This window comes from Manduca sexta, chromosome 22 (assembly GCF_014839805.1).
Source record: "Manduca sexta isolate Smith_Timp_Sample1 chromosome 22, JHU_Msex_v1.0, whole genome shotgun sequence".
In the NCBI taxonomy this organism is placed as follows: Eukaryota; Metazoa; Arthropoda; class Insecta; order Lepidoptera; family Sphingidae; genus Manduca; species Manduca sexta.
The window spans coordinates 795,487-818,960 of NC_051136.1; the positions used below are offsets into that span (position 1 = coordinate 795,487).

The 23,474-nt window shown below is 46.1% G+C and overlaps 2 protein-coding genes across 3 annotated transcripts; one reads left to right on the top strand and one right to left on the bottom strand.

Moving 5' to 3' along the window:
• Positions 1–994: 994 nt before the first annotated feature.
• Positions 995–16,682, top strand: LOC115450003 (transient receptor potential-gamma protein). Of its 2 annotated transcripts, XM_037441445.1 has the most exons (16): positions 995–1,040; positions 1,210–1,346; positions 2,869–3,237; positions 3,327–3,857; positions 3,935–4,169; positions 4,399–4,536; positions 6,797–6,936; positions 7,195–7,441; positions 7,848–7,974; positions 9,266–9,461; positions 9,617–9,808; positions 9,898–9,939; positions 10,092–10,275; positions 11,949–12,324; positions 12,672–13,017; positions 13,387–16,682. In XM_037441445.1, the coding sequence occupies exons 2-16, from the start codon at positions 1,227–1,229 to the stop codon at positions 13,585–13,587; spliced, it is 3,444 nt and encodes a 1,147-aa protein (XP_037297342.1). In that variant the 5' UTR covers positions 995–1,040; positions 1,210–1,226; the 3' UTR covers positions 13,588–16,682. The 2 variants fall into 2 exon arrangements, with proteins under 2 accessions (XP_037297342.1, XP_037297343.1); XM_037441446.1 differs by lacking the exons at positions 9,266–9,461; positions 11,949–12,324; positions 12,672–13,017; positions 13,387–16,682 and having other exon boundaries at positions 1,005–1,040.
• Positions 16,683–19,005: 2,323 nt separating this feature from the next.
• Positions 19,006–23,408, bottom strand: LOC115449994 (caseinolytic peptidase B protein homolog). The gene is made up of 7 exons (XM_037441251.1): positions 23,012–23,408; positions 22,346–22,397; positions 22,015–22,189; positions 21,336–21,905; positions 20,694–20,867; positions 19,792–20,288; positions 19,006–19,520 (listed from the first exon to the last, which is right to left on the bottom strand). The coding sequence occupies exons 1-7, from the start codon at positions 23,202–23,204 to the stop codon at positions 19,319–19,321; spliced, it is 1,863 nt and encodes a 620-aa protein (XP_037297148.1). The 5' UTR covers positions 23,205–23,408; the 3' UTR covers positions 19,006–19,318.
• Between the last annotated feature and the right edge of the window lie 66 nt (positions 23,409–23,474).

The following is a 23,474-nucleotide window of genomic DNA, read 5'->3' on the forward strand; positions in this document are numbered from 1 at the left end:
GTGCGCCACTTCGCACTTCGTCTCCGCTGCTGTTGGCTTTTTTTTATAGCCGAAATAGAATTTACGAGCGTTCAGTCGCTCGCCGGAGCGGTCTCGAGGCAGGTTACAGCGGGTGCGGTGCCGCCGGTGCCGCGCCGCGTTGCTCGGTGCGCGTCCACTCGTCACTCGCACAAGCGTCTGTTTGTTCACGCGGAAGCCGTTCGGCGGTGATCTATTTGTTTGCCGTTGTAAGATAGGCGCGCAACTCACGGATATTCCGGAGCCGACGTAAACAAGTTGTCGTTATTAAAGTTTATCTATACCGGGAGGCGCGCGGCCGGCGTCCGACGCTCGCATGCTAGACGCACAGTCGAGACTCGCCGTTCGAGACTCGAGCCCGTCGAGCTGCAGGCCACAATGCGCTCGAAAAGCGCAAAGCCTTCCGCCCACCGATTTTGTCGTGCCTTTATCTTCAATTACTTCAACAATACGTGCAGTGAACTATCACTTGATATATCACCAGTGGAGACGTTCGACAGTTAACCGCACTCTTTCAATGTCTACTTACCTCTAAGTGTTAGGAATATAAGCAAATATTGTCGGATTTTATCCGTGCACCGCCTCCTGCGTTGCACGAAATCATTAGTTCAGAAGACAAACTCTGTGGTGGAGGATTCAACGGTGCAGAATTAATATATATATTTTTTACGACGCAGCAACGCGTACACAAAACATTTTTACGAGGCAATAACAATAAATAAGGAGCTTTGAACCGGCGCGCACTTTTGCAGCGGCGTGAGTGAGTGGTGACGAGGAGCGCGATCGCGCGTGGTGACTAGTGCGAGTGTCGGAGCGAGCGGCACGCTGGAGGCGCTGCGCCGGCACTCGCGGCAGATCGCCGCGCGTCGCGTCCGCCGCGTGCAGGTGCGTGCGCGGGCGCGTGTGGCGCCGCCCGGCGGACTCTCGCGGCACTGGCTCGTCGCGTTTTCCGCTCACGGGACACGTTTTGTTTCAGTTCACGGAGCGGACGCGGGATGGCGCGCGCGGCGGCGACGGTGCCGGTGAGTGGTCGTCCTCGGTGCGTCGGTCAGTAGCGCGCGTGGTGGCCGCGCTCGTCGCCGCCCGCCCGCCCTGCTTCACTATACGCGAAGCGGTGCACGCAGCGCCGCCGCCCGCGCCCTGCGGCGGCTGCGCCCGCGGCCCTCGCTTACTTACGCTCTGTGTGCGCAGAGAGCGGCGGTTCCGAGATGTCGGCCGGCAGCGGCGGCGGTGGTTCCAGCGGCGAAGGGCGGCGCCCCTCCACCTGCCGCGTGGAGCTGGGTGCGTTGCTTGCGCCCGAGCCACGGCCTCTCGACAACAAGGTCAAGGTGCGTTTCCTGAAGTGTATGTCCTTGCGCACCGGTCACGTGCCCGTCGACGCTCTGACTTATAAGCCCACATAAAGGGCGTCAATGAGAGTGCCGTAGCTTCCGACTGCCGCGTCACATTCTTTCGTCTGGAGCCGAACAACCTTCGCGTGAAATGCTTCGTCCACATTTCCGCGCGCACCTCGATTACAACTAATGGAATGATAATTTAAAAATACACCACGATTCGCTTAAAGGCCGTTAGTCGGATTCGTACGTTGAGATGTTTGATACCTGTGCGAGGCCGCGCGACGCACACTCTCTTGCAGTTCCGCTTCTCAACAGCGACATGGTGAACACTATGTCAGGTGTTCAGTTATCAGTTCGACGAGCAGAGGCACACACTCCGTGGTCGGAAGTCAAGACACGGGCGGCGGCCCAGACCTCGGGAGCGCCGCGAGCGGTTCGACGCAACACGTGCGCCTCTCGACGCGTCGTATTGATTTGTCGTCGTGTCTGATGGTTTAGGGCGGCGACTGGCGGTGGGTGTCTCGCCACTCGCCAGCCGCCGGTGTCACGAGGCCCACGTCCAATCAATAACATATAAAAGCACATTACTGTCATCTAGCGCCATGTAATTGCCTTCGCGAGAGTCGCTCACGCCTCGCGATAAGCGTGACTTCCAATCGAAAACTAATCACGATGTATAAAAAGGCGATCGTTTGCAATAATAACCCGTTTGGAGAAACGATAAAGCGTAGTGGAAGGGTTGGCACCGTGGAGTAGGAAGAACGCCGTGCTCCACCCTACGACCTCCGCGACCCATTTGCATAATGAGCGGGGGCGGTGCGGCGCCCGGCCGCGACCCGCGCAACGTACGGACGGGTCTGTCGCCGCTGCCGCCGTCGCTTCAAACGTTTACTTTCACCTGTGTCCGTATATCATGTATGTGTCCGACTGTCGCTTTGTGCCACCCCTGACACTAGTCACTACTGAATATAGCCCACACTATTTCATGTAATGTCCCTGAAATAGTAATAAGATATCCATAATAGATAAGTAGGCACAATATAATATCAATATTTTTTATAGCCTAACCGTCCTGTACTGGAAAGATTATTGCTCCAGTTAATAGCTAACGGTTTTATTATAATGTGAGTCGGCGTCGGCGGGGCGGCATAGAAACACTCCTTAGGGAGGCTTCCGGTAATTGATGTCATGTGGCCTAACATTTTGCAATGTATTGATTTTTATGTTATCGTGCGTGCCAGTAATAGCAATTTCCAAGCGATCCCGCCTCATTTCATTACCGCGCACGCCGAACTATTCCCTCGATATCGAGGCAATAAATTTATGCTCGCACCACACCAATACACGCGGGATCTCCTAAACTGTCCTCAGCGGAGGAATGAGATCAGCTGAGGTGAGCCGGGTAGGTCGCCGATTACCATTACTGGCACGTCATCCTATTTTTGAACATCCCTCAATTAGGGGCAGTTCGGAAAGGAGTCGCCACGTGTCATCTATACAATATTCTTTACAGCGGCATAGCATCCATGGCATGACAGAGGAAGAGAATGTGGTGCGGCCACACCAAGAGATGGCCGTGCTCTCGCTCGAGGAGAAGAAGTACCTGTTGGGAGTGGAGCGCGGTGACGTGGCGGGCACGCGGCGAGTTCTGCAGCGGGCACGGGACACTGGTCACATCAACGTGGACTGCGTCGACCCGCTCGGCCGCAGTGCGCTCCTCATGGCTATCGATAACGAGAATCTTGAGATGGTAGAGCTCCTGCTGGAGTTCGGCGTAGAGACCCGCGATGCGCTGCTGCACGCTATCTCTGAGGAGTTCGTCGAGGCAGTAGAGGCGCTGCTCGACCATGAGGAGCGCACCAAGAAGCCGGGGGAGCCCAACGTAAGTGTTACCACGGACGATCCCGACGTCGATGATGAGTACAGTGAGGTGTGATCGGCCTTATTTATTGAAATGAGGTTTGTCGGCAGAGCTGGGAAGCGCTGCCGCCGGAGACTGCCACCTTCACGTCAGACATCACGCCGCTGATTCTGGCGGCGCACCGCGACAGTTACGAGATCATCAAACTTTTATTGGACCGTGGCGCGTCGCTGCCGGTCCCACATGACGTGCGCTGCGGTTGCGACGAGTGCGTGCGCTCGCGACGGGAGGATTCTCTGCGTCACTCTCGGTCGCGTATCAACGCGTACCGTGCCTTGGCTTCACCTTCACTCATTGCGCTCTCCTCCAAGGATCCCATCCTGACAGCTTTCGAGTTGTCGTGGGAACTGCGCCGGTTGTCGGCCCTCGAGCACGAGTTTAAAACGGAGTACCAAGAGTTGCGCGCGCAGTGCCAAGAGTTTGCGACAGCGCTGCTCGATCACACGCGCACCTCTAATGAGCTTCAGATCCTGCTTAACCACGAGACAGGTTCGCCACAGGCTCCGCTCGCCGAGCCTGGCGCGCCCGAGCGCATGCGTCTCTCCAGGCTCAAGCTGGCTATCAAACTGCGGCAGAAGAAGGTAAGTTCGGTATTGTTTGTGTGTTTATTTAGTACCGTTTCGCTGGAATGTAAGTGACGTGTGTGGGTGTGGAACAGTTCGTGGCACACCCGAACGTGCAACAGTTGCTGGCGTCGATCTGGTACGAGAGCGTGCCCGGGTTCCGGCGCAAGAACATGCTGCTGCAGGCGGCAGAGATGGTGCGCATCGGCGCCATGTTCCCGCTCTACTCGCTCGCGTACATCGCAGCGCCGCACTCCGCCGTCGGGCGTACGCTGCGCAAGCCCTTCATCAAGTTCCTCTGCCATTCCGCTAGCTACTTCATGTTTCTGTGTACGTTACGTATTTTATTTTATAACTCGTTTGTGCATAATAAATTGGCATTTTATTAATATGATTTTGTAAGGTACTACTGTAATCGTTACACGAAGTTAAACAAATAGTTTATTCAGAGTTTAAAAATGTTCAACGGAAAACATAATCAACAGTGTAGATGTGAGAAGGTTGAGATTTGGAGGATATTGCTAGCGATTGTAGACTAACGATAGCATGGTGTGTGCAGTCCTGCTGATCTTGGCGTCGCAGCGTATCGAGACGGCGGCAGGGGGCCTGTTGTGGGGCGCGCCGCCCGGGGAGCCCCTCTCGCGCCGCGGCGCACCGCCCTCCCTCGTCGAGTGGCTCATCCTCGCCTGGGTCAGCGGTACGACTCCACATCCATATCTATAAGAACTAGCTTATAAAACATAAACAATCTCTCATCATCTCCTTATTCATCTACAGGCAGCTCGCATTAAGCATTACTTCAAATATTAAAATGTGGGTTTATCATATATCTAATACTAAGTAAGAATTACGCGAAATTTGAATTGTGAAAAGTATTTAAAATATAATTCAAGGGTCACATAGTCCTGAATTTGAACATTAATATAGGTATATTGTGTTGTGAGAGTTTGATGAGTGGCGGCTACCAGATACCAAAAATAAAAGTTTGCGGCTTGTACTACAAGCTACAGATGTTAAACATGCCTCGGCAATAGAACAGGCAGACCCTTGTTTTACCTCTTTGATGGGGGGATCTCGTGACAGCCGCCGACGGAATAAGCCTCGGTGGCAACTAAGACACTACAGTCGACGCGACGACGTGCAGCATGCACAATGAATGATGACGTGATTAGTGATCACTTCAAAATTATATATTACTAGCTTTTGCCCGCGGCTCCGCCCGCGTTATAAAGTTTTTCAGGCTAAAGTTTTCCGTTATAAAAGTAGTAGTTTCCCGGGAGCCTATGTTCTTCCCAGGGTCTCAAACTATCTCCATATCAAATTTCATCTTAATACGTTGGGTAGTTTTTGAGTTTAACACGTTCAGCCAGACAGATGCAGCGGGGGACTTTGTTTTATAATATATTTTTTAGAACTTTTTAAGAGGAACAATCCCGTCATACATCATTGTTGCATAACTTTAACCGTTTACGCAGCGCAGGCAACGGAAGCTCTCAAAACTAATAATTTTCTCTGTTTTTGCAACATGTTTCATTACTGCTCCGCTCCTATTAGTCATAGCGTGATGATATATAGCCTATAGCACTCCAGGAACAAAGGGCTATCCAACGCAAAAAGAATTTTTCAGTTTGGACCGGTAGTTCCTGAGATTAGTCATTACTGCTCCGCTCCTATTGGGTATAGCGTGATGATATATAGCCTATAGTACTCCAGGAATAAAGGGCTATCCAACACAAAAAGAATTTTTCAGTTTGGACCGGTAGTTCCTGAGATGAGCCATTACTGCTCCGCTCCTATTGGGTATAGCGTGATGATATATAGCCTATAGCACTCCACGAACAAAGGGCTATCCAACACAAAAAGAATTTTTCAGTTTGGACCGGTATTTCCTGAGATGAGCCATTACTGCTCCGCTCCTATTGGGTATAGCGTGATGATATATAGCCTATAGCACTCCACGAACAAAGGGCTATCCAACGCAAAAAGAATTTTTCGATTTGGACTGGTAGTTCCTGAGATTAGCGCGTTCAAACAAACAAACAAACAAACAAACAAACTCTTCAGCTTTATATAATAGTATAGATTATGCTAAATCCAAGACAGAAACTTCATAAATAACGTATTTAAAAAGTGTAGAGCTTAGGACTATTATTTGTAGGACTATTGTTTGAGGTATTCATTGCTCTGACATCTATATTAATTACACGTAACATATGAATAAGATTTTTTTATACGCCCACGGCCACTAGGCCATGTGACCCCTCCGCACCTGACGGCAAGCGGTATAGCGTCCAAATAGGATATCGACTGACGAGAGACGTTTATTTCTCGTCAGTTGACATATTTATTATGCCGACCTGTTTGAAACCACACATACCCAGGCTGACCCCGGAACACAACACTTATGTGGGCCACTATGGTGGGTACTATCAATAGATTTACCTACGTAAACATGAATTATGAAGTATGTTTTATAAGATTCTTATCAGTGATTGACTGTCTGACGGACAGCTCACAATATGCCGCACAGCTTTAACTGATATTTCTTAAAGTATGATGGTTATGAGTACCTTATATGAATTATAGTTACCTGTAAGATAGGTCAGAAGTAAAAGCAATTTTGAAAATTGTAGTTTTCTGAGAGCTGCCGAAGTGATGTCGATGGGAAATGGCATCGGAGACTCGGCTGCAGCGCTATCAATCGGACTGCGTCAGTGTTGATGAGTGAATCAAATTCACTGTCGGCTGCCGCCGTGCCTTGTTGACACACTATGCGGCGATGGTCGATGTCTTTAGCTAATGTATACCGTAATAATATAACTTATAACCGACTCCATATTACACGAATATAATGCAATTGAATGTGTTTAGTGCAGGCTCACAGTTTATCTGATAGGGTTTATAATGATAAATAAACATAAGTAGTGAGCAGTGTACGAAAGGGGCGTGTACCGCAGGTCTGATATGGAGCGAGGTGAAGCAGCTGTGGGACATGGGGCTGCGTGAGTACGTGCATGACATGTGGAACGTGATCGACTTCGTCACCAACTCGCTATACGTGGCTACCGTCGCGCTGCGGATCGTCTCGCACTTCCAGGTCACAATACATAACCTACCTCAATGCTGTATTTTGTTAAACTACCTGTCCATTGCTATAATCTAGAGTCGCACATCACACATGTCGTGAATTTATTATATTTGAATATCATAGAGGGTACGAACAAAATATAGTTTTATTGGATATTCGTAATATATGATAAAAATTCTGACGATTTTACGACCTAGGAGCTTTACTACCAAACTCGTAGCATATTCGTGGTACTGATGTTAAGTATGTAACGGAACTGTTAACCAGGTGCGGCGCGAGATGGCCATGGGTCGGCAGTGGAATCAGCCGCGCGAGAAGTGGGACGCGTGGGACCCGATGCTGCTTTCGGAGGGGCTGTTCTCGGCCGCCAACATCTTCAGCAGCCTGAAGCTGGTGTACATCTTCAGCGTGAACCCGCACCTCGGGCCGCTGCAAGTGTCGCTCAGCCGCATGGTGCTCGACATATTAAAGTTCTTTGTGCTCGACATACTCGTCATCTTTGCGTTCTCCTGCGGTGAGTTTATTGCTTGCAGTTGTAATCTCTTCGCTTTAAATACGTCCTGATTACGAACATCTATAATAGGTACTATTTATTATATCTAGATTGCTTATAATATATAAATCTCTCAATATTAGTGGAATACTGCTTCCCTCCAAACAGACGTTAAAAAAAGACGCGCCTTAAAAATAATGACTCGAAGTTTCACACGTTTCAAGAGAAAGTCAAAGTGTGATTTGCTCACGGAGATACAAAAACGAGGGGGCATAAAAATTATAGGAATTTATTAAGGGCCCCTAACACTTGAAGGGAAAATAGAGTGCGCGGGGGATATTATAGTATAGATGAGAATATTAATATGTACATAGTGTAATGGTGAGATTTTTGAGGGTCTACTAAGTGATATGTGGATGGCGCGCAGGACTGAACCAACTGTTGTGGTACTACGCGGACATGGAGAAGAAACGCTGTACGACCGGCAACTCGGTGGTCGCCAACGGCACCTACCCTGACCCCGACGCCTGCATCGTCTGGAGACGCTTCGCCAAGTAAACAGATACTTTTGAGTTTTGATCGAACACACGTGGTCATAGTAACGGATGCGGTGTTAATGTGCCATTTCATATGAATATTATCTAGCTTACTATTCCGCTATACATATATAACGGTTATACGCTATACATAAATAATGTTTTATCGTGTATATATTATACATTATTACATGTAATGGTATATGATAATACGTTAGATGACTCCGCCCTTAGAGCCGTGTGTAGGCTGTGGGCCAGGCTTTATACTGTATCAACTGTAACTGTTTACCCTATCCTGGGATTTGTATTTTGAATTTGTCTATGGGTACATAAAGTTATAATAATAGTATTACGACTACGGGGCGGAACATGAGTAGTATACGTCGTAGTTTTTACTTATATCGGTGATGAACTGGCATACTTAGTTTGGGTTTTAAACAAGGTAATGTTATAATGTGGATCGGCTACCAGTTTGTTAGAAACGAAATGATTAGGTAATGATGTGCCCAAGTTGATGCACATGTTTTGGCTGTATTTATCAATGTTATGTAAGTAAAACGGTAGAGTGTGAAACTGTGCATCGATTGAACCCCATATATGTTGCCAGAATATTATAATTGCAAAATTTGATATTGCCCGTTAATTTCGTAATAAAAGCTATTAAGTCTACCTAAAATAATTTTTTTTTACTCGAATAAGAGTTCTAGTTGGCCTTTCGAATAAACGAAACAGTTACTTAGAATCAGTGTTTCATAAATTTAGAAATCACAATAATCTTTACGAAGATGAATGGAAGTCATAACTATCCCCGAACTGTCGAAAGAAATTTACACGGATATATTTTCTACGATCCTATTTAAAAAACTGCAGTTAATTTTTCGGCGTCCATACATTCTTTATTTTGTAATGTATCGTTCATTTATAAGTTGAATACTAGCGAGATAGCGTCGCTAGGCGGTCGCCGCGCCTCCACGGAGCTCGTAGGCTCAACGCGCCGAGCCCGGCGAGGCGCCAGACTCCTTTAATAACAACCGTACAATTTACATAATGTGCATCGTTATTCCTTCCCTCATGGCCCGTTGTACTCAATATAATGCGCCAGCGTTGGCTCCCTGCCATCTCTTTTTATTATAGGTACATAATTCCACGTTAATATTCGATTTGTGTTTATGTTCCCATTCAGTATGATATTGTTGACAATAAAGCGAGTCTCGTCGCCGTCGTTACGGACTCTTGTAAACTAACATTATAACTGGGGATAAAGTTGAAATCGCTTGATCAACTAAACAGCTTGACATTATGTGGTCAGTTTGTTCGAGACGATGCAGACGCTGTTCTGGGCGGCGTTCGGGCTGGTGGACCTGGACTCGTTCGAGTTGGACGGCATCAAGATCTTCACGCGGTTCTGGGGCATGCTGATGTTCGGCACATACGCCGTCATCAACGTGATCGTGCTGCTCAACCTGCTCATCGCCATGATGAACCACTCCTACCAACTCATATCCGTCAGTACCTACCTACCCGAGCACGCTCACGCTTTGCACCGCTCTACTATCTTTACTAACACCCTGTCTGTTTAGTGTTCAATGTTTGTGTCAGTAGCGGAATGTTGTATGTATTGCTCGGACGGCCCGTACTGAGGTGAGCGTGACGTCGGCAGGAGCGCGCCGACGTGGAGTGGAAGTTCGCGCGGAGTAAGCTGTGGATTAGCTACTTCGAAGAGGGCGGCACGGCGCCGCCGCCGTTCAACGTGGTGCCGTCGCCCAAGTCGCTGCTGTACGCGTGGCGCTGGCTGCAGCGGCGCTTGTGCGGCCACGCGCGTGCCAAGCGCGAACACATGCGCACTATACGGGTACTTCTTTATGATGCCTATTGCTACACATGTCTACTCTGTAATTGCAGAAAGTACTAAGGTCATCATATTTTCTTATATTTTTTCAGAGAAAGGCCAAACAAGCAAATGAAAGAGATTTCCGCTATCAGGTACGTGTACTGCTTTATAATTTTGTAATTATTACGAGTTGTAAGAGATTTCTTCAACGAGGCAGGGCTGGCAGGCGCCTAGCGCGAGTAATGACATGGAATGCACGGGATAATTATTATGGTGCCATAATATCCATGTGGTGATATTGCAGGCGATCATGCGCAACCTGGTGCGGCGCTATGTGACGGTGCAGCAGCGGCGCGCGGAGTGCGGCGGCGTAACCGAGGACGACGTCAACGAGATTAAGCAGGACGTTAGCGCTTTTCGCTGCGAGCTCGTGGAGATCCTGCGCAATTCCGGCATGAACACGTCTACGGCTAACGCCGGAGCACCAGGTACAGCGCTGCACTCGTCACGCTTTCTACTCAACCATAGAAAAACTCTCTTGCTGGGCTTATGTTATTAGTAAAAGTACTTAATAACACTAGTAGCACACCGTCCTTGTCACACGTGGTGGTGTGACGTCGCATGTTTTGCATTTTTACACCTAACTTATATGTAGAGACCGGATTATAAGCAATATGAAAAGCTTGATACATATATACATGGAATATGCACGGAAACTGGCAGAATACATAATAATAATGATAAGTTTTAGGGAGAAATAAAAAAACTAAAATTAAACTATTTTTGGATTTTATCTCGGTTTTAATATTTTGGTTTTCTCCCGATGTTTCGAAGACTTTGAGTAGAACTGGATCCCAGGGTTGTTTAAGCTTCCAACCATCTGCCCTATTGAAATTAGGATGTTTTTCAATTTCAATCGGTGTTTTTTGGCAAGGATTGTCGCTTGTCTAGTCGTCAATAATGATTAGAGCCTCCTTCAGAGTGTTCAGCGACTGCAGACTTCGTAGAGCGTCGATGTTTTACGTCAGCTATATGTTTATTTACGCGGGTCCTTATTCTTTTTGTTTGGCCTATGTAAGAGAGGCCACTGTTGCAATCTATCTTGTAAAATTCCGGTTTTTGCAGAGATATATGACATTTGACAGGTGGTAAAAATTGACTAATCTTCTTAGGCAGCTTAAAATAAGTTTTTATGGAAGCATGCATCAGGATGTAGCCAACATAGTCGGTGACAGTGGCGAAGCGTCCATACAAGCCGATTCCTACCGGGTTACCTTTTGTAAATTAATTTAACATAATAAATGAAAAAACTATTTAACTGGAATAATAATAGTATATTCAAACAAGTCATTCTATACTTATTCCATTAAATCAATACTTTAACGATTACGGTACATAGTTCATATTATTATCAATTCGTTAAATCGTAACTCGCGCGCAGTGCTCGCGCGTTATAGTGTTCGAAGTGAACCCGGCCGCGCATAGCTTCCCTCGCGATATTGTTGTCTCTTTCACACGCAGCGCGGTGTCTTTGTCTAATCTTTTGGAAGTGACGTAAAAATACATGTGTGCGTGCGTGTATGTGTACTTCAGGGTAACCCGAGAATTTGCGGCTTAATGTTGGGCCATTGGCGCGAATTTTTTTAATAATTAGAATGTATAATTAGTGTTTGTGTATAGTGTGGGTTATAAATTTTTGTTGGGCTCTTTTAGATAAGTACCTACGTTCAAAATATGTGATTATTTGTTAAATTTAGAGTTTAGACTTAATTTTTATGTTAGAAGGAAATTATTACGTATTATGATAATTTACTGATTTTAATTTATTCTGAACAGCGTTTTATATGATAATTGTACAAAAAAATATTTCCTCGGGTTACCTTTTGAAAATTTTCACCCTTCGCCACTGGTCGGTGACTCCTCTTACATATGGTAATACAACCGGAACATGTTCAATTGTGGCTGGTTTCACTCGGTTTCTGTGACGGCGGCGTGGAATTTGGAGGTTGTGGTCTCGCAGTACTTGTTTGACACGTTGCAGCTCAGTGGCCAGGTGTTTATCGTCACAGATTTCTTGTACTCTCTGAAACAAAGATTTGCCCACGGTAGCTAACTGTTGGATGGTGAAAGTGAATAATTATAATCGACCGTTTTGGCGCAGGAGGCGGCGGCGGCAAGAAGAACCGTCAGAAAGAGCGTCGTCTGATGAAAGGGTTCAACATAGCGCCGGGCGGGTCGCTGGCGCCGGTGGACGAGTTCCTGGCGTCGCTGCACCACGAGCACGGCGCGCACGCGTCGCACCACGCGTCGCTGTCGGCGCTGCTGGGCGGCCGGCTGCGCGCCTCGCAGTCCAGCCTGAGCGACGGCGGCGCGGCGGCGGGCGCGGCGGCGGGCGCGCTGGCGCGGCGCAAGCCCCCCGCGCACAAGCGCCGCTGGGGCACCATCATCGAGGCCGCGCGCGCCGCCCGCGTCTCGCGCCTCATCGGCCGCTCGCGCTCCGAGGACTCCGTCTGCGACCACGCGAGGCACTCGCCCAGGTACCCTGCACTCTACACTACACAACTGGCATCTTGTATCGGCCGACATCTTTCACGACGAATATAACATTATAAGTATTCATGAGTGCCAATGCCCAACACATCTACATTATATTCTACCACATCTTTTATCCATCGGGCAAATATTGAACCCGCAATTTCACGGATGATATATGATTTCGAGGTCTATTATGTATAATATTGATAATGACAACCATAATAATGGGTTATATTAAAAAAATATATAATTCATAATAAAGTTACTCGTAGGAATTGATTCTTATCGCAATATTTTCTTGTATAATTGACAAAACCTTTATAACACACGGTGTACACTGTGCATACAGTGGCAGCGAGCGGTCCGAGTCCGGCAGCGACTCTCAGCGCAGCCCGGAGCGCACGGGGTCGCGCAGCGGGCCGCTGCACCCGCTGACGGCGCTGGCGGCGCTCAAGCGCAAGCGCAAGAAGTTCTCGGACTCGCGGCGGCAGGAGGCGCAGCAGCGCGCCACGCCGCCCGGCGACGCGCTGCAGCGCGCGTCCTCGGTGCCGGCGCGCGTGCCGCCCGTGCCGCCGCCGCCGCGGGCCGCCGTCGTGCCGCCCGCGCTGTCGCCCTCCACCACCGCCGAGAGCGTCGCCACTCGCGGCGGCAGTCGCGAGCCGCTCCTCGCCAGCCTCGACGACGATGCGCACAAGGTCTAAATTGTCCCTACTAATATATTTAGCACCGTATTTACGACAGCCGTGATGTGACATTTGGTGCTATTTGCAGTGCTTCGTGCAGCAAATAATATTGACCTATTTGTTCCTCTAGAAATGTGCTGTTTGTAACTATAATCTTTTGGTAAGCTTCATTTTAACTGTTATCTGATTACACGGATTACCGTGACTGAAGCATACCTACATATTTATGAGATCAAATAAAGAAATATCAGGGAACAATAAGCAATTGTACTTAGATATATACATTTACTTATTAACAGTGAATTATTACAGTGTGGTACATATATGTTCATTGTGTTAGGTGGCTTCGTAGCAACGACAACTGAGATAAATATGTGACAGGAGGCGTGCGGACAGTGCGGATACGAGGCGGGTCCGGGCGGCGGCGCGGAGGCCCGCGCGAGCAGCGCCGACTCGACGGGCACGGCGGGGTCGGCGGCGGGCGAGGCGGCGCCGTGCGGCCGGTGCGCGGCGCTGGCGCGGCTGGCGGGCGTCACGCCGCTGCACGGCCACGCGCCGCAGCACTCCGCGGGCTGGCTCTAGCGCGAGCCGACGTACTGCGCGAGTCGCACTCACTCGTCACGAGCGTCCTCGGTGTTTCATGCCGACACTAGTATCAATTTCAACCGTATGAACTATGTATTTATAAGTAGTGTACCAAATGCAAGAAAAGTGTGCACGTGTGAGCAGTGTTACTTTACCGACATGATTTCAAAAGGGCAACCTAGCTCCTCGGCTTTCACTGCATTCAGCACCGAGTTGAGTATTTATTAGTCAGTTTCTTTCGTTCGTTTGGTCATCGTTGATATAGCTTCGAACTCTAGCAGATCATTAACGCTAGAGTAGAGAACCATTAAGTGAGTGCGGAAGGTTCTGGGCCGCCCATCACTGCTGCTCCGCGTGCTGACTGTGCGTTTTGGTGCACCAACAGTGGCTGACTACTGTCGCAGTAGATAGCTCTTCCTATCTTAACGAAGACATATTTTATCGAACACCAACTAGTTAAGTAGAAACAATCGAAATTTTAAACTAGACCTAATTATGTATTAGCTTATAAGTACCTATACCTAATATTTTATATATTTACATATGTTTCACGATAAGCTCTCGGCGGAATGTTGACTTTGAGACACATTGGTCGTAGATATACTTATGACAAAAGTTATGAAGCTAGAAACTATACAGCCAAACTATTCCTACGTTACATATCAAGAAAAAAAGGAAGCCCCATTCGACTATAAATTAATACTAACCTACTAATTGAACAGGGCGAACGATGAAATAAATTAAAATAAGACATCTCAAATGAGATCAGCGGGCAAACTATATTTATAATACGAAGTCAAGATCCCGCCGACGCATCCTGAGCTAATGTCTAGACTAGTCTAGTCTATGTTACTAAGCATAATAATGTGTTCCATTAAAGTTTTCCAATAATAAGTTACTGTATTTGCGCACACAGAAATAGCTAAGTATATTTATATGTAAGTAAGATCGAACAATGCAAAACAGGGATTTTTATCACGTACATATTATATCCTAACAGCAGATTAAAAACGGGTTCATCCAGAGTCGGCTTTACTGTCGCCCGTGCCGGGAAACGCAAGAGGTATAGGTGGGCGCTACAGGCATACACTTGGGAACTTAAATAAAGATCGTTGGAAAAAACGGTCAAAATATTTTTTTGATCCGGGGCGTCCGGATACATAAAGCCGGCCCTAGGTTCGCCCGAGCTCAGGGAGCCCTGAGCCCGCGGGCTCCGGGCCTTGACTCGACACGTGTGAATGTTTGTAGTGTAGGCATCGCGCGGCGGACTTGCACACAAGCCTTTTAGCCCAATTTGTTATTATCATCATTGGTTCTCCTAGCGCACTTTCGTTCTGTCTTCTCATATGCTAAGCCCTTATAAGTACTACAGTCGAGGGAGCTTTATTAGATTGCTTACTTAAAATGTTTCTATGTTGTGTTACAGAACAGAAAACAGTGTAGTGATCCTCATTCCCCGTACAGTTTTCATGTGCGCCATTGATTGTAATTTGTTGGCAGTAGGCACTAGGCACATGTGTGTTCGCTGTCGCGAGGGCATGGCACTCGGCAGGTCCGCCGCCCGCACCAGTAGCTGGTAGCAAGTAACAGATGACGCAATATTTTACAATCACATTTACATAACGTGTACACTCGCAACAATGGATACGATTTACAAAATATTTTCGTATATAATTTGGCATGTGGATAGAAGTGTACGCGGGCTACACCACGCCTAGTGGTAGCCGCCGTAGTGTGCACGTCACCTCCGCGTAAATCCACCGACATGACATCAGCACTGCAGCCAGTCGCCAGCCACCAGTCGCACCACGCTCACACACTCTGTGCGATCGCTACGAATACTTCATAACTGTAACATACTTATGAGTTTCTAGTAGGTAAGAGTATTTTTTTTAATGATTGTTATCATTGCACGACAGACTCTACAATGAATTAATATTCGTTCGTAACATAATTTTTCCTAATACCTTTTTCTACGTATGATTAAGGTACTTTAATATTCTTAAGAGAGCTATCAAGACGCAAAATGCTCTATCAGAATTATTTTGAATATAATCGAAAGTACGCAACGATAAGTGTGTGCTGGTTGGAGCTAGGTTTGAAAAGAATGGATTGAAACTGGTATGTCACGTCGGTAGATTTGTGCAGGTCTATTTGTAGTTAGTAAGTGCGTCGCGCGGTCACCGCGCACGCCGGCCCGCGACGCGACGCATATCGTCCTTCTGTGTACGCTGTAGTCGGTAATGCAGCTGTGTATCATTGTTTAACTAAAGACGCGGCTTTCGGCGGCGCGATACTCGCTGCTCGACGGCTACTTGCACTCCATCGCCTCATTTACATGGACAACATGCTGTAACGCTACCAATAGGTAGTCATTTACTATTCACGACGCTACTAAACGACTCTACGGATAAGGTAGCAGGCGATGCCATAACTCTGTTGTTCTATATAGTATCGGATAGAATTTTAAACGCGCCTATATTTTAATTCTTTACAAAATAATAACGCATGCGTGTTTTACATTGACACAATTTTCAATTTATGTTCTGTAGGCATTAGCTTTGTGCAAATGAGGCTTCAATGCTAGAATTTTTTTGACACAATACGCTGTTCAACTTTCTTCTCAAGAAATTTCTTTATTTTATTATATGTAGGCATTCCTTACGGCGATTTACGATTCATAGGTGCGAGTATAAAAATGAGTCATCCGAACATTCGATCTATCTAATGATGTAGCCTGTAGGTAGGTACTGATCTATGAAGTGTATCGATGTGTTTGTCACCTCACAGCGCAGTTGCGGGTGCGCGCCGCCGAGTTAACGCTCTTGTAATGTATAATTTGTCGTTCGACGAGTGCTGGATATATTTTGTATCCGGTACGACCAGAGGCCTTCAAGTGTTTAGTTGCCGAGTTGCGCCGCGCCGCCACTGCGCGACACTGCGCGACATTACGCGACACTGCGCGACACGGCGCGACACCGCGCGCGCTCTCGGCGCACGATCGATTATTATATTTTGTAAAGAGTTGTTATTTATTTATACATCATATTTGTATATAACGGTGCGAAGTTTAATAAAATAAGCACTAATTATTTGTTGGTTTTATTTCTTTTATCACATTCTGTACATATTTTCTGACTGGAAAGGCTATTTGCGAAAAACACACAAATTTACTACAATTATTAAATAATATCGATGCGATTTCGGTCAGTATGACCTAAATCTAGGTTTGTAGGCCAAGTCCGTCGGATGCTTCCTCGCGTTCCATTTATAGATATCCAAGTTACGAGCCTAGTGCGAGGAATTTATTTGAAAATATAAACAAATGAACATCAATGGTGTATAACATACAGATTAAATATAGGTAGTACACGCACAAACGTTACAGTACATTGCAAGTCTCAGTAATAATTATAGCTGTTTATAATAATGTGTTGCGTGTTACGGTCGTTCCACGTGGTGCTACATAATATTGTGCATTCGACGTGACATCTTTACCTACTTATTCTGGTAGTAGCCGAGTAACGTGGATAATATTAACACATTTATTGAACCCACCATATGTATCAGTTTATTCCACTATATGTGCTTTTATATGTTATTTCACAAATACCCAATCTGATTATTATTAATTTATCTATATTTAATTATTAGCAATACAATATTATACTTTTTAGTATTTTAAAGCGGCTAAGCTGAAAAAATCACACATAATTTCAGAGTTTTCGCAAATAAGTATAGAGTTTATAAGAAAAAATAAATAGTTAATTTATGTACTTTCAAATTCAATACAATGTAAAGTAAAAAAAATATATATCGTAAGTGGAGTAGAGTCCAATAGAATTTAGACGAGAGATGATTAACTCTCTGCAGCCATCACAATTATGCCGACCTGTTGGAATCGGATTATACAGGCTGATCCTGGAACGCGACACACTTACGTGAGACACTATGGTCGGTTTTAACACTTTGTGTGCAGTGGTCGCTATCCGAGTGTATATGAAATATATCCTACCACAAGCATAATATAATAATTCGTTTCATTCTTGTATTTCATGTATATTTCGAGTTTTTCAAGCTGCATTTAATCCGATGTCTAGTCATCACCCATCTTGTATTTTTGTATAGTGTGAAGTTTTTCGTCTTTGTATATAATTCTATTCTAATTTTCTACTGGGAAGTGTCAGATATGAGAGAAGTAAATAAATAAATTTATAATCATGATAAATAACTACCTACAGTACCTAATCAATGGTACCTTAGCAAAGGTATACCTACATGTTATAGATCAATACAGTTTAAAAATATAAACAACTCACTCATATCTAAATTATTAACAATTTTATGGGAAATAAATAAAATAAATCTAAATTATACGCATTATACCCCAAGATTTTAACGGTAACATTTTATACTATTACTAGCTTTTGCTCGCGACTTCGCCTGCGTGGTAGTTTTCCGGAATAAAGTCTCGCTATATTTTCCTGGGATAGAATATAGCCTCAGTCCTCCCCGGGATCTCAAAGTATCTCGATACCAAATTTCATCGCAATCCGTTAGTTTTTGAGTTTTTCGCTTGCAGACTGACAGACAGATGCGGCGGGACACTTTGTTTTATAATATATTTTTTGGAACTTTTCGTCATACATGATTGTTGCGTAACTTTAATCGTGTACGCATCGCAGGCAACGTAAGCTCCCAAAAGAAATAAATTTTCCTCGTTTTTGTAACATTTTTTATTGATGCTCCGCTCTCATTGGTCGTATCTTGATGTTATATATTTTTCCTCGAAAATCAATGGGCTCTCCAACACTAAAAGAATTTTTCAATGCAAACCGTTAGTTTATAAGATTAGCGCGTTCAAACAAACTCTTCCAGTGTTATTACAAAAAAGTTAAGCACGCGATAAACATGTGACTATAAAATCTTCTATTACAAATTCATGTTTAAGCATTGGTTAGAGCTAGACAAGGTTTAAACATTGTTTATATATATTCGATATTCTAAAACATGATCTTCCTTGTGGTCGCCGAGGTGGAACTATAGATCTACAAATACAAGTGGTATGCGCATTGCGGTGCTGGGCCCCACATCAGGTAATTTTGTTTATTTTTGAGTTAAATAACTGCACAACAAAACTGACGAATAGTACCTTGACTCACACTGATAGGCACATATAGGGAAAATAGACTAATTTGACAGCTAACAGTCAAAAATTTGGCAGTGTTGCTACAATTATTTTTTTGGGTGTTTAGATAAACAATGTTTTAACACTGCTTTGTAACGCAGGGAGTTAGACAAGATTTTAGCCATGGTGTTTAGCATTAGACACTGTTTAGCTAAACACGTGTTTAAACTGTGCCTAAGTATTTAATAACAATGTCATAGTTGTAAAAATAAATTAAACTTCAAATGTATTAGGTTTAATTATTTATTACTACCCGTTTAATCGATTTCTCTACATAAATCTTACAAGAAACATATTTTATCACAGTTCTATAAAGTTTAACGTAAAAAATACACATTCTGACAAATAAATAAGGATGATATTATATATTTTATATTTGATTATATTTAAACGGTGCGTAAGTAGCTATTGTTTCCTCTACGTAGGAATAATAATAATTATTTAGTTGTCAGAAAGGTGGTGGACGTGGTAAGTGATGTAAACTGCTAGGTCAGGTTGGGTTGGGTGAGGGAGGCGAGGTGAGGCGAGGTGAGGCGGCGTTCAGAGCGCGGCGAGGTCGAGCGGCGTGTAGTCGGCGGCGTGCGGGCGGCGCACGGCGAGGCTGAGGCGGCCGGCGCGCGCCGTGAGCAGCACGCCGCAGCCGCGCCCCAGCGCGCCGCGCTCCGCCGCCAGCGCGATCTGGTTCACCACGCGCCGCTCCACCTCGTGCTTGATGGAGCGCGCGCCGTAGTGCACGTCGTACCTTACAAACAAAATACATTTTTACATTCACTGTGACTGCTACTCATACTCATTCATCTCCTATGTGAAACAACATAATACACATTTCCCTATACAATGTTTTGTCTCTATACAACTAAATGATCGACTATTATATGTTATTGGTTAACGTCACGACTGCTGGTTAACTGCTAAAACACTTATTACAACTTCTGTAGAATAATCTAATGAAGAGTCAGAAATAAATTTCTACTGGGCATGTTCATTAAAATCATATAAAGCATAACACTTACCCGTCAGCCAGCGCGCCCAGTACTCCCCCCTCCCACTGTAGGTCGACCGAGTGCTTAGCTTTCGCCTTCTCGGCCCAACGACTCAGCTCCATGTTAACTAGCGTCAGCAGTTCTTGGCGCGAGAATGGCAAGAAATATACGATCTCATTGATCCGTCCGAGGAACTCGTCACGGCCGAAATGTCTCTTCAGGATCGGGCGCACCACGTTGTCCTTGAAGTGGCGTGATATCTCGACCAACTCGTCGTCGTCGGTGGCGGGCGGCGCGGCGGGCGGCGCGGCGAGGTGCGCGGGTGGCGCGGACGGCGCGGGCGGCGCGGCGGTGTCGGGCGCGTCGGGCGCGAGCGCGGGGCGAGCGCGGCGGGCGGCGCGCGCGTCGGCCTCGCGCCGGAGCCCGAGCCCGTGCTGCGCGATCTCGTCTGCCGCCAGGTTCGACGTCATCACGAATATCGCGTTCTTGCACTCTATCAGCTTACCCTTCCCGTCCGTCAGTCTACCCTGTCGTACAAACCACAAAACTATTGTAATACATTGTTTCAGTAATCATTATATTGCTTGCTTGATTCCTCTTTTTGAATCTCTAGCTCCCTATATAAATAAAAATCAATTACCATGTAACAGAAAACATCTTTTGAAAACGGCTCGGCTGGTTTGGACTTCTATTTTGTTGCATTTATATTATGATTTCAAGTGCTAATCTTTAAAACGACCTAACAGATTTTATTAATAAAAAATCTTTGCGCCATGTCGGTTGCGATACAGGTATTAAACCTTGTTGGACATATTATGGGGGTTATCTTTGTTTTATGGCGGAATCTTTAAAGCCAATCGTTTTTCGTATAGGTTTATTTTTTGCCTAGTGCTAAAAAATTTTTTTTGTTTTTTGAATCAACAAATGTTTACCTCATCGAAAAGCTGCAGAAGTACCGTGAGCACGTCAGGATGTGCCTTGTCCACCTCATCGAACAGCACCACGGCGTCGGCGCGACGCGACAGCGCACGCGTCAGTTGCCCGCCTTCCTCGTGGCCCACGTACCCAGGCGGCGCGCCAATCAGCTTCGCCACCTCGTGTTTCTCCTGCGACATACCACAGGTTATACGATACTGACAATCAGCGACGACCTGCAGAGCAATGGACTAGGGGCTGTTTTAATTCTATCATTAGCATATAAATACATACTATAATCCTAGTTTTTTGCCTCAGTGGCGTAGTTAGAAGTGTACATGGCACAGGTATGATTACTGTGCTGAGGAGCTCAGATAGAATTCCGGGTCGGGCCAAAAAATCCTAACTGGGTTATCCATTGTAAAAACTACTCAGGATGCATCCTCCCCATGCATCGGAAAGCACGTAAAGACACTATGATGATTACTGCATACTTGGCTGATGGTGGTAACATTGGCCACAGTGGCCGAAACTCGGATAAGAAGGAATCAATCAATCAATGATCGTAGTTTGTTTAGCATTGATTTTAGTGTCGATGCCGGTTACCGCCACTAAATCCACAGCTATGACACACATTGCAGTGTACACACTGATGTTACCTGATACTCAGACATGTCAAGACGAATGAAGGCGGCCGGGTCATCGCGATGCATGTATCGCGCGAGCTGCTTCGCGAGCTCCGTTTTGCCGATGCCAGAGCTGCCGAGGAAGAGGAACACTAGGGGGTGGTCGTCATCAGCCCAGCCGTTCTCCTTGCGGCGCACGGCGGCGGCGACGGTCTCGATGGCGGCGCGCTGGCCCACGATGTGTCGCCGCAAGCGCTGCTCGAGCGGGAAGCGGCGACGTTCCTCGGCAGCGGCAGCGGCGGCGGCCTCCTCCCAGCGGCGCGCGTGCTGCGTGAGCAGGTCGCGCGTGGGCGAGGCGTCGCGCGCGTACTGCAGCGCGCGGCGGCCGGCGTGGTCGCGCGCCGTCGGGTCGGCGCCGCCCTCCAACAGCGCCCGCGCCGCGCCCGCTGAGTCCGCCAGCGCGGCGTAGTGCAGAGCCGTCCAGCCGAGGAACGACGCGCGCGCGTTCATGCTGCTGCAGAACTCCTCCTCGCGCCGCTGCAGCGCTTCCAGGGGGTGCATGCCGGCCGGACCCGCCGCTGCCGTCGCGCCCGCGTACTTCTCCTGCAACCGTCACGTGTCACATTACAGATCATAAGTAATACATAATGGAATAAAAAATAAGAGATTACTGCAATAAAAATTGAATTAAAATAATACAACTCCAATGTACCTGCAAATCGGGCTTGGCGCCGAGCCGCAGCAGCTCCTCGACGGCATCAGGCTGATCGTTAGCAGCAGCCACCATCAGCGCCGTCCAGCCCAAAGGATGGCGGTAGTCCACCACACCCTCATCACTGCCCTTCCTATTACGCCGGTCTTGATTGGCCTTGGCTGCATCAATTTGTCTGACCGGATAAAAAGTAATGCTTAGTTTTGCAACAATCAAATATAGTTTTTTGACAATTTTTATATATGATTTACTTTGCAACGGACCAAAAAAATTGCATAATTAGGTCACATTATTAATAATCATTCACAATTAATATTATACGTAGTCTTACCTCCTTATTTCTTGAATGTTTCCCATTTGAGCAGCCTTGAAGAAACGTTTCTCTGTGGAAAATCAATATCCAAATTATTATTTTTTGTTATATGGATATTAACAAAATTGACACACTGTTAGTCGAATCAAAGATTATAGACACCCCAGTCAACACCACGAACACCTGCGAAGGGGATATTGGAATCACCCACTTTAGCAACTTTAGGGACCTGGAGGAGTTGGGAGGGCATATCTGAGGAACGAAGTGTGGGGGAAGGAGAAGGTATGCCCTTAGGTAAATGCACTTAACTGTATGCTTAGAAATATTATATTCTTTAATAATAATAATTTTTTCCATTATGTCATGTACGGATTTAAAATATTATAATCATAGACATCAAACAGTGTAGTTATTTATAGACCAGACATTAGGACCAAATTTGTGCTCCAAAAGTGACTACTAATATGTAAAAAATTGTCTTATTTGAAATGTTCATGTGACGATATATCACAGCGTCCTTAGATAATAAATTTTCAAAAAATAAGAATTATTATACATCGGTGTCTTACTATTTCACAATCACTGTATATAATCTAAGAACTTTTTGATTATAATACTTTCTGTGAATTTTCTTACTGAGTTAATATTGAAATTTGAAATTATTATACTAATGGGTGCATTCACCGTTAAAGACATGATCAGCAGCGATGAGTGCCACCCCAAGTGTGCCGACGCCGAGAAGCACTCGGCGAGCGGTGTCGCGCTCCTCCGAGCCACCCTCGTGTCCCGGAACAGCGCGGCGCAACGCCACTGCCGACAGTCGCGCTGTTCGCCGCAGAGAACGTAATATACACACTGAACGCCTTCCGCCCGACATTGTATTTGTTTGTAGATATCTTGTATGCTAAACGGTCACTGGATCCGTTGTGTGTACACTTCAGACATTATTACTATTTTTTATTTGGATGTGGCCCTGAACATGTTACTGTAAGTTTTCCATTTCGATGTAATTTTCCGCTATATTCTTTCCATCACTTTCAGCCAGTGCTGTCAAAATCTGACAAGTATTTTTAATCTGTATTTTGTGATTCGTCTTATTCAAGGAGTTTCAATATCAAATAAATAAAAAAAAATGGAGTTCCATTGT

What these genes read in the sequence shown, in the direction of transcription:
- LOC115450003 (XM_037441445.1), top strand. Translation starts at nt 1,227, where the DNA reads ATGTCGGCCGGCAGCGGCGGCGGTGGTTCCAGCGGCGAAGGGCGGCGC. An exon ending in CACGCGAGGCACTCGCCCAG is followed by an intron (nt 12,325 to 12,671) that starts GTACCCTGCACT and finishes CTGTGCATACAG; the next exon opens with TGGCAGCGAGCGGTCCGAGT. An exon ending in TCGACGACGATGCGCACAAG is followed by an intron (nt 13,018 to 13,386) that starts GTCTAAATTGTC and finishes AATATGTGACAG; the next exon opens with GAGGCGTGCGGACAGTGCGG.
- LOC115449994 (XM_037441251.1), bottom strand. Translation starts at nt 23,204, where the DNA reads ATGTCGGGCGGAAGGCGTTCAGTGTGTATATTACGTTCTCTGCGGCGA. An exon ending in TGCTGATCATGTCTTTAACG is followed by an intron (nt 22,398 to 23,011) that starts GTGAATGCACCC and finishes GATTTTCCACAG; the next exon opens with AGAAACGTTTCTTCAAGGCT. An exon ending in CTGGGCGCGCTGGCTGACGG is followed by an intron (nt 19,521 to 19,791) that starts GTAAGTGTTATG and finishes TTTGTTTGTAAG; the next exon opens with GTACGACGTGCACTACGGCG.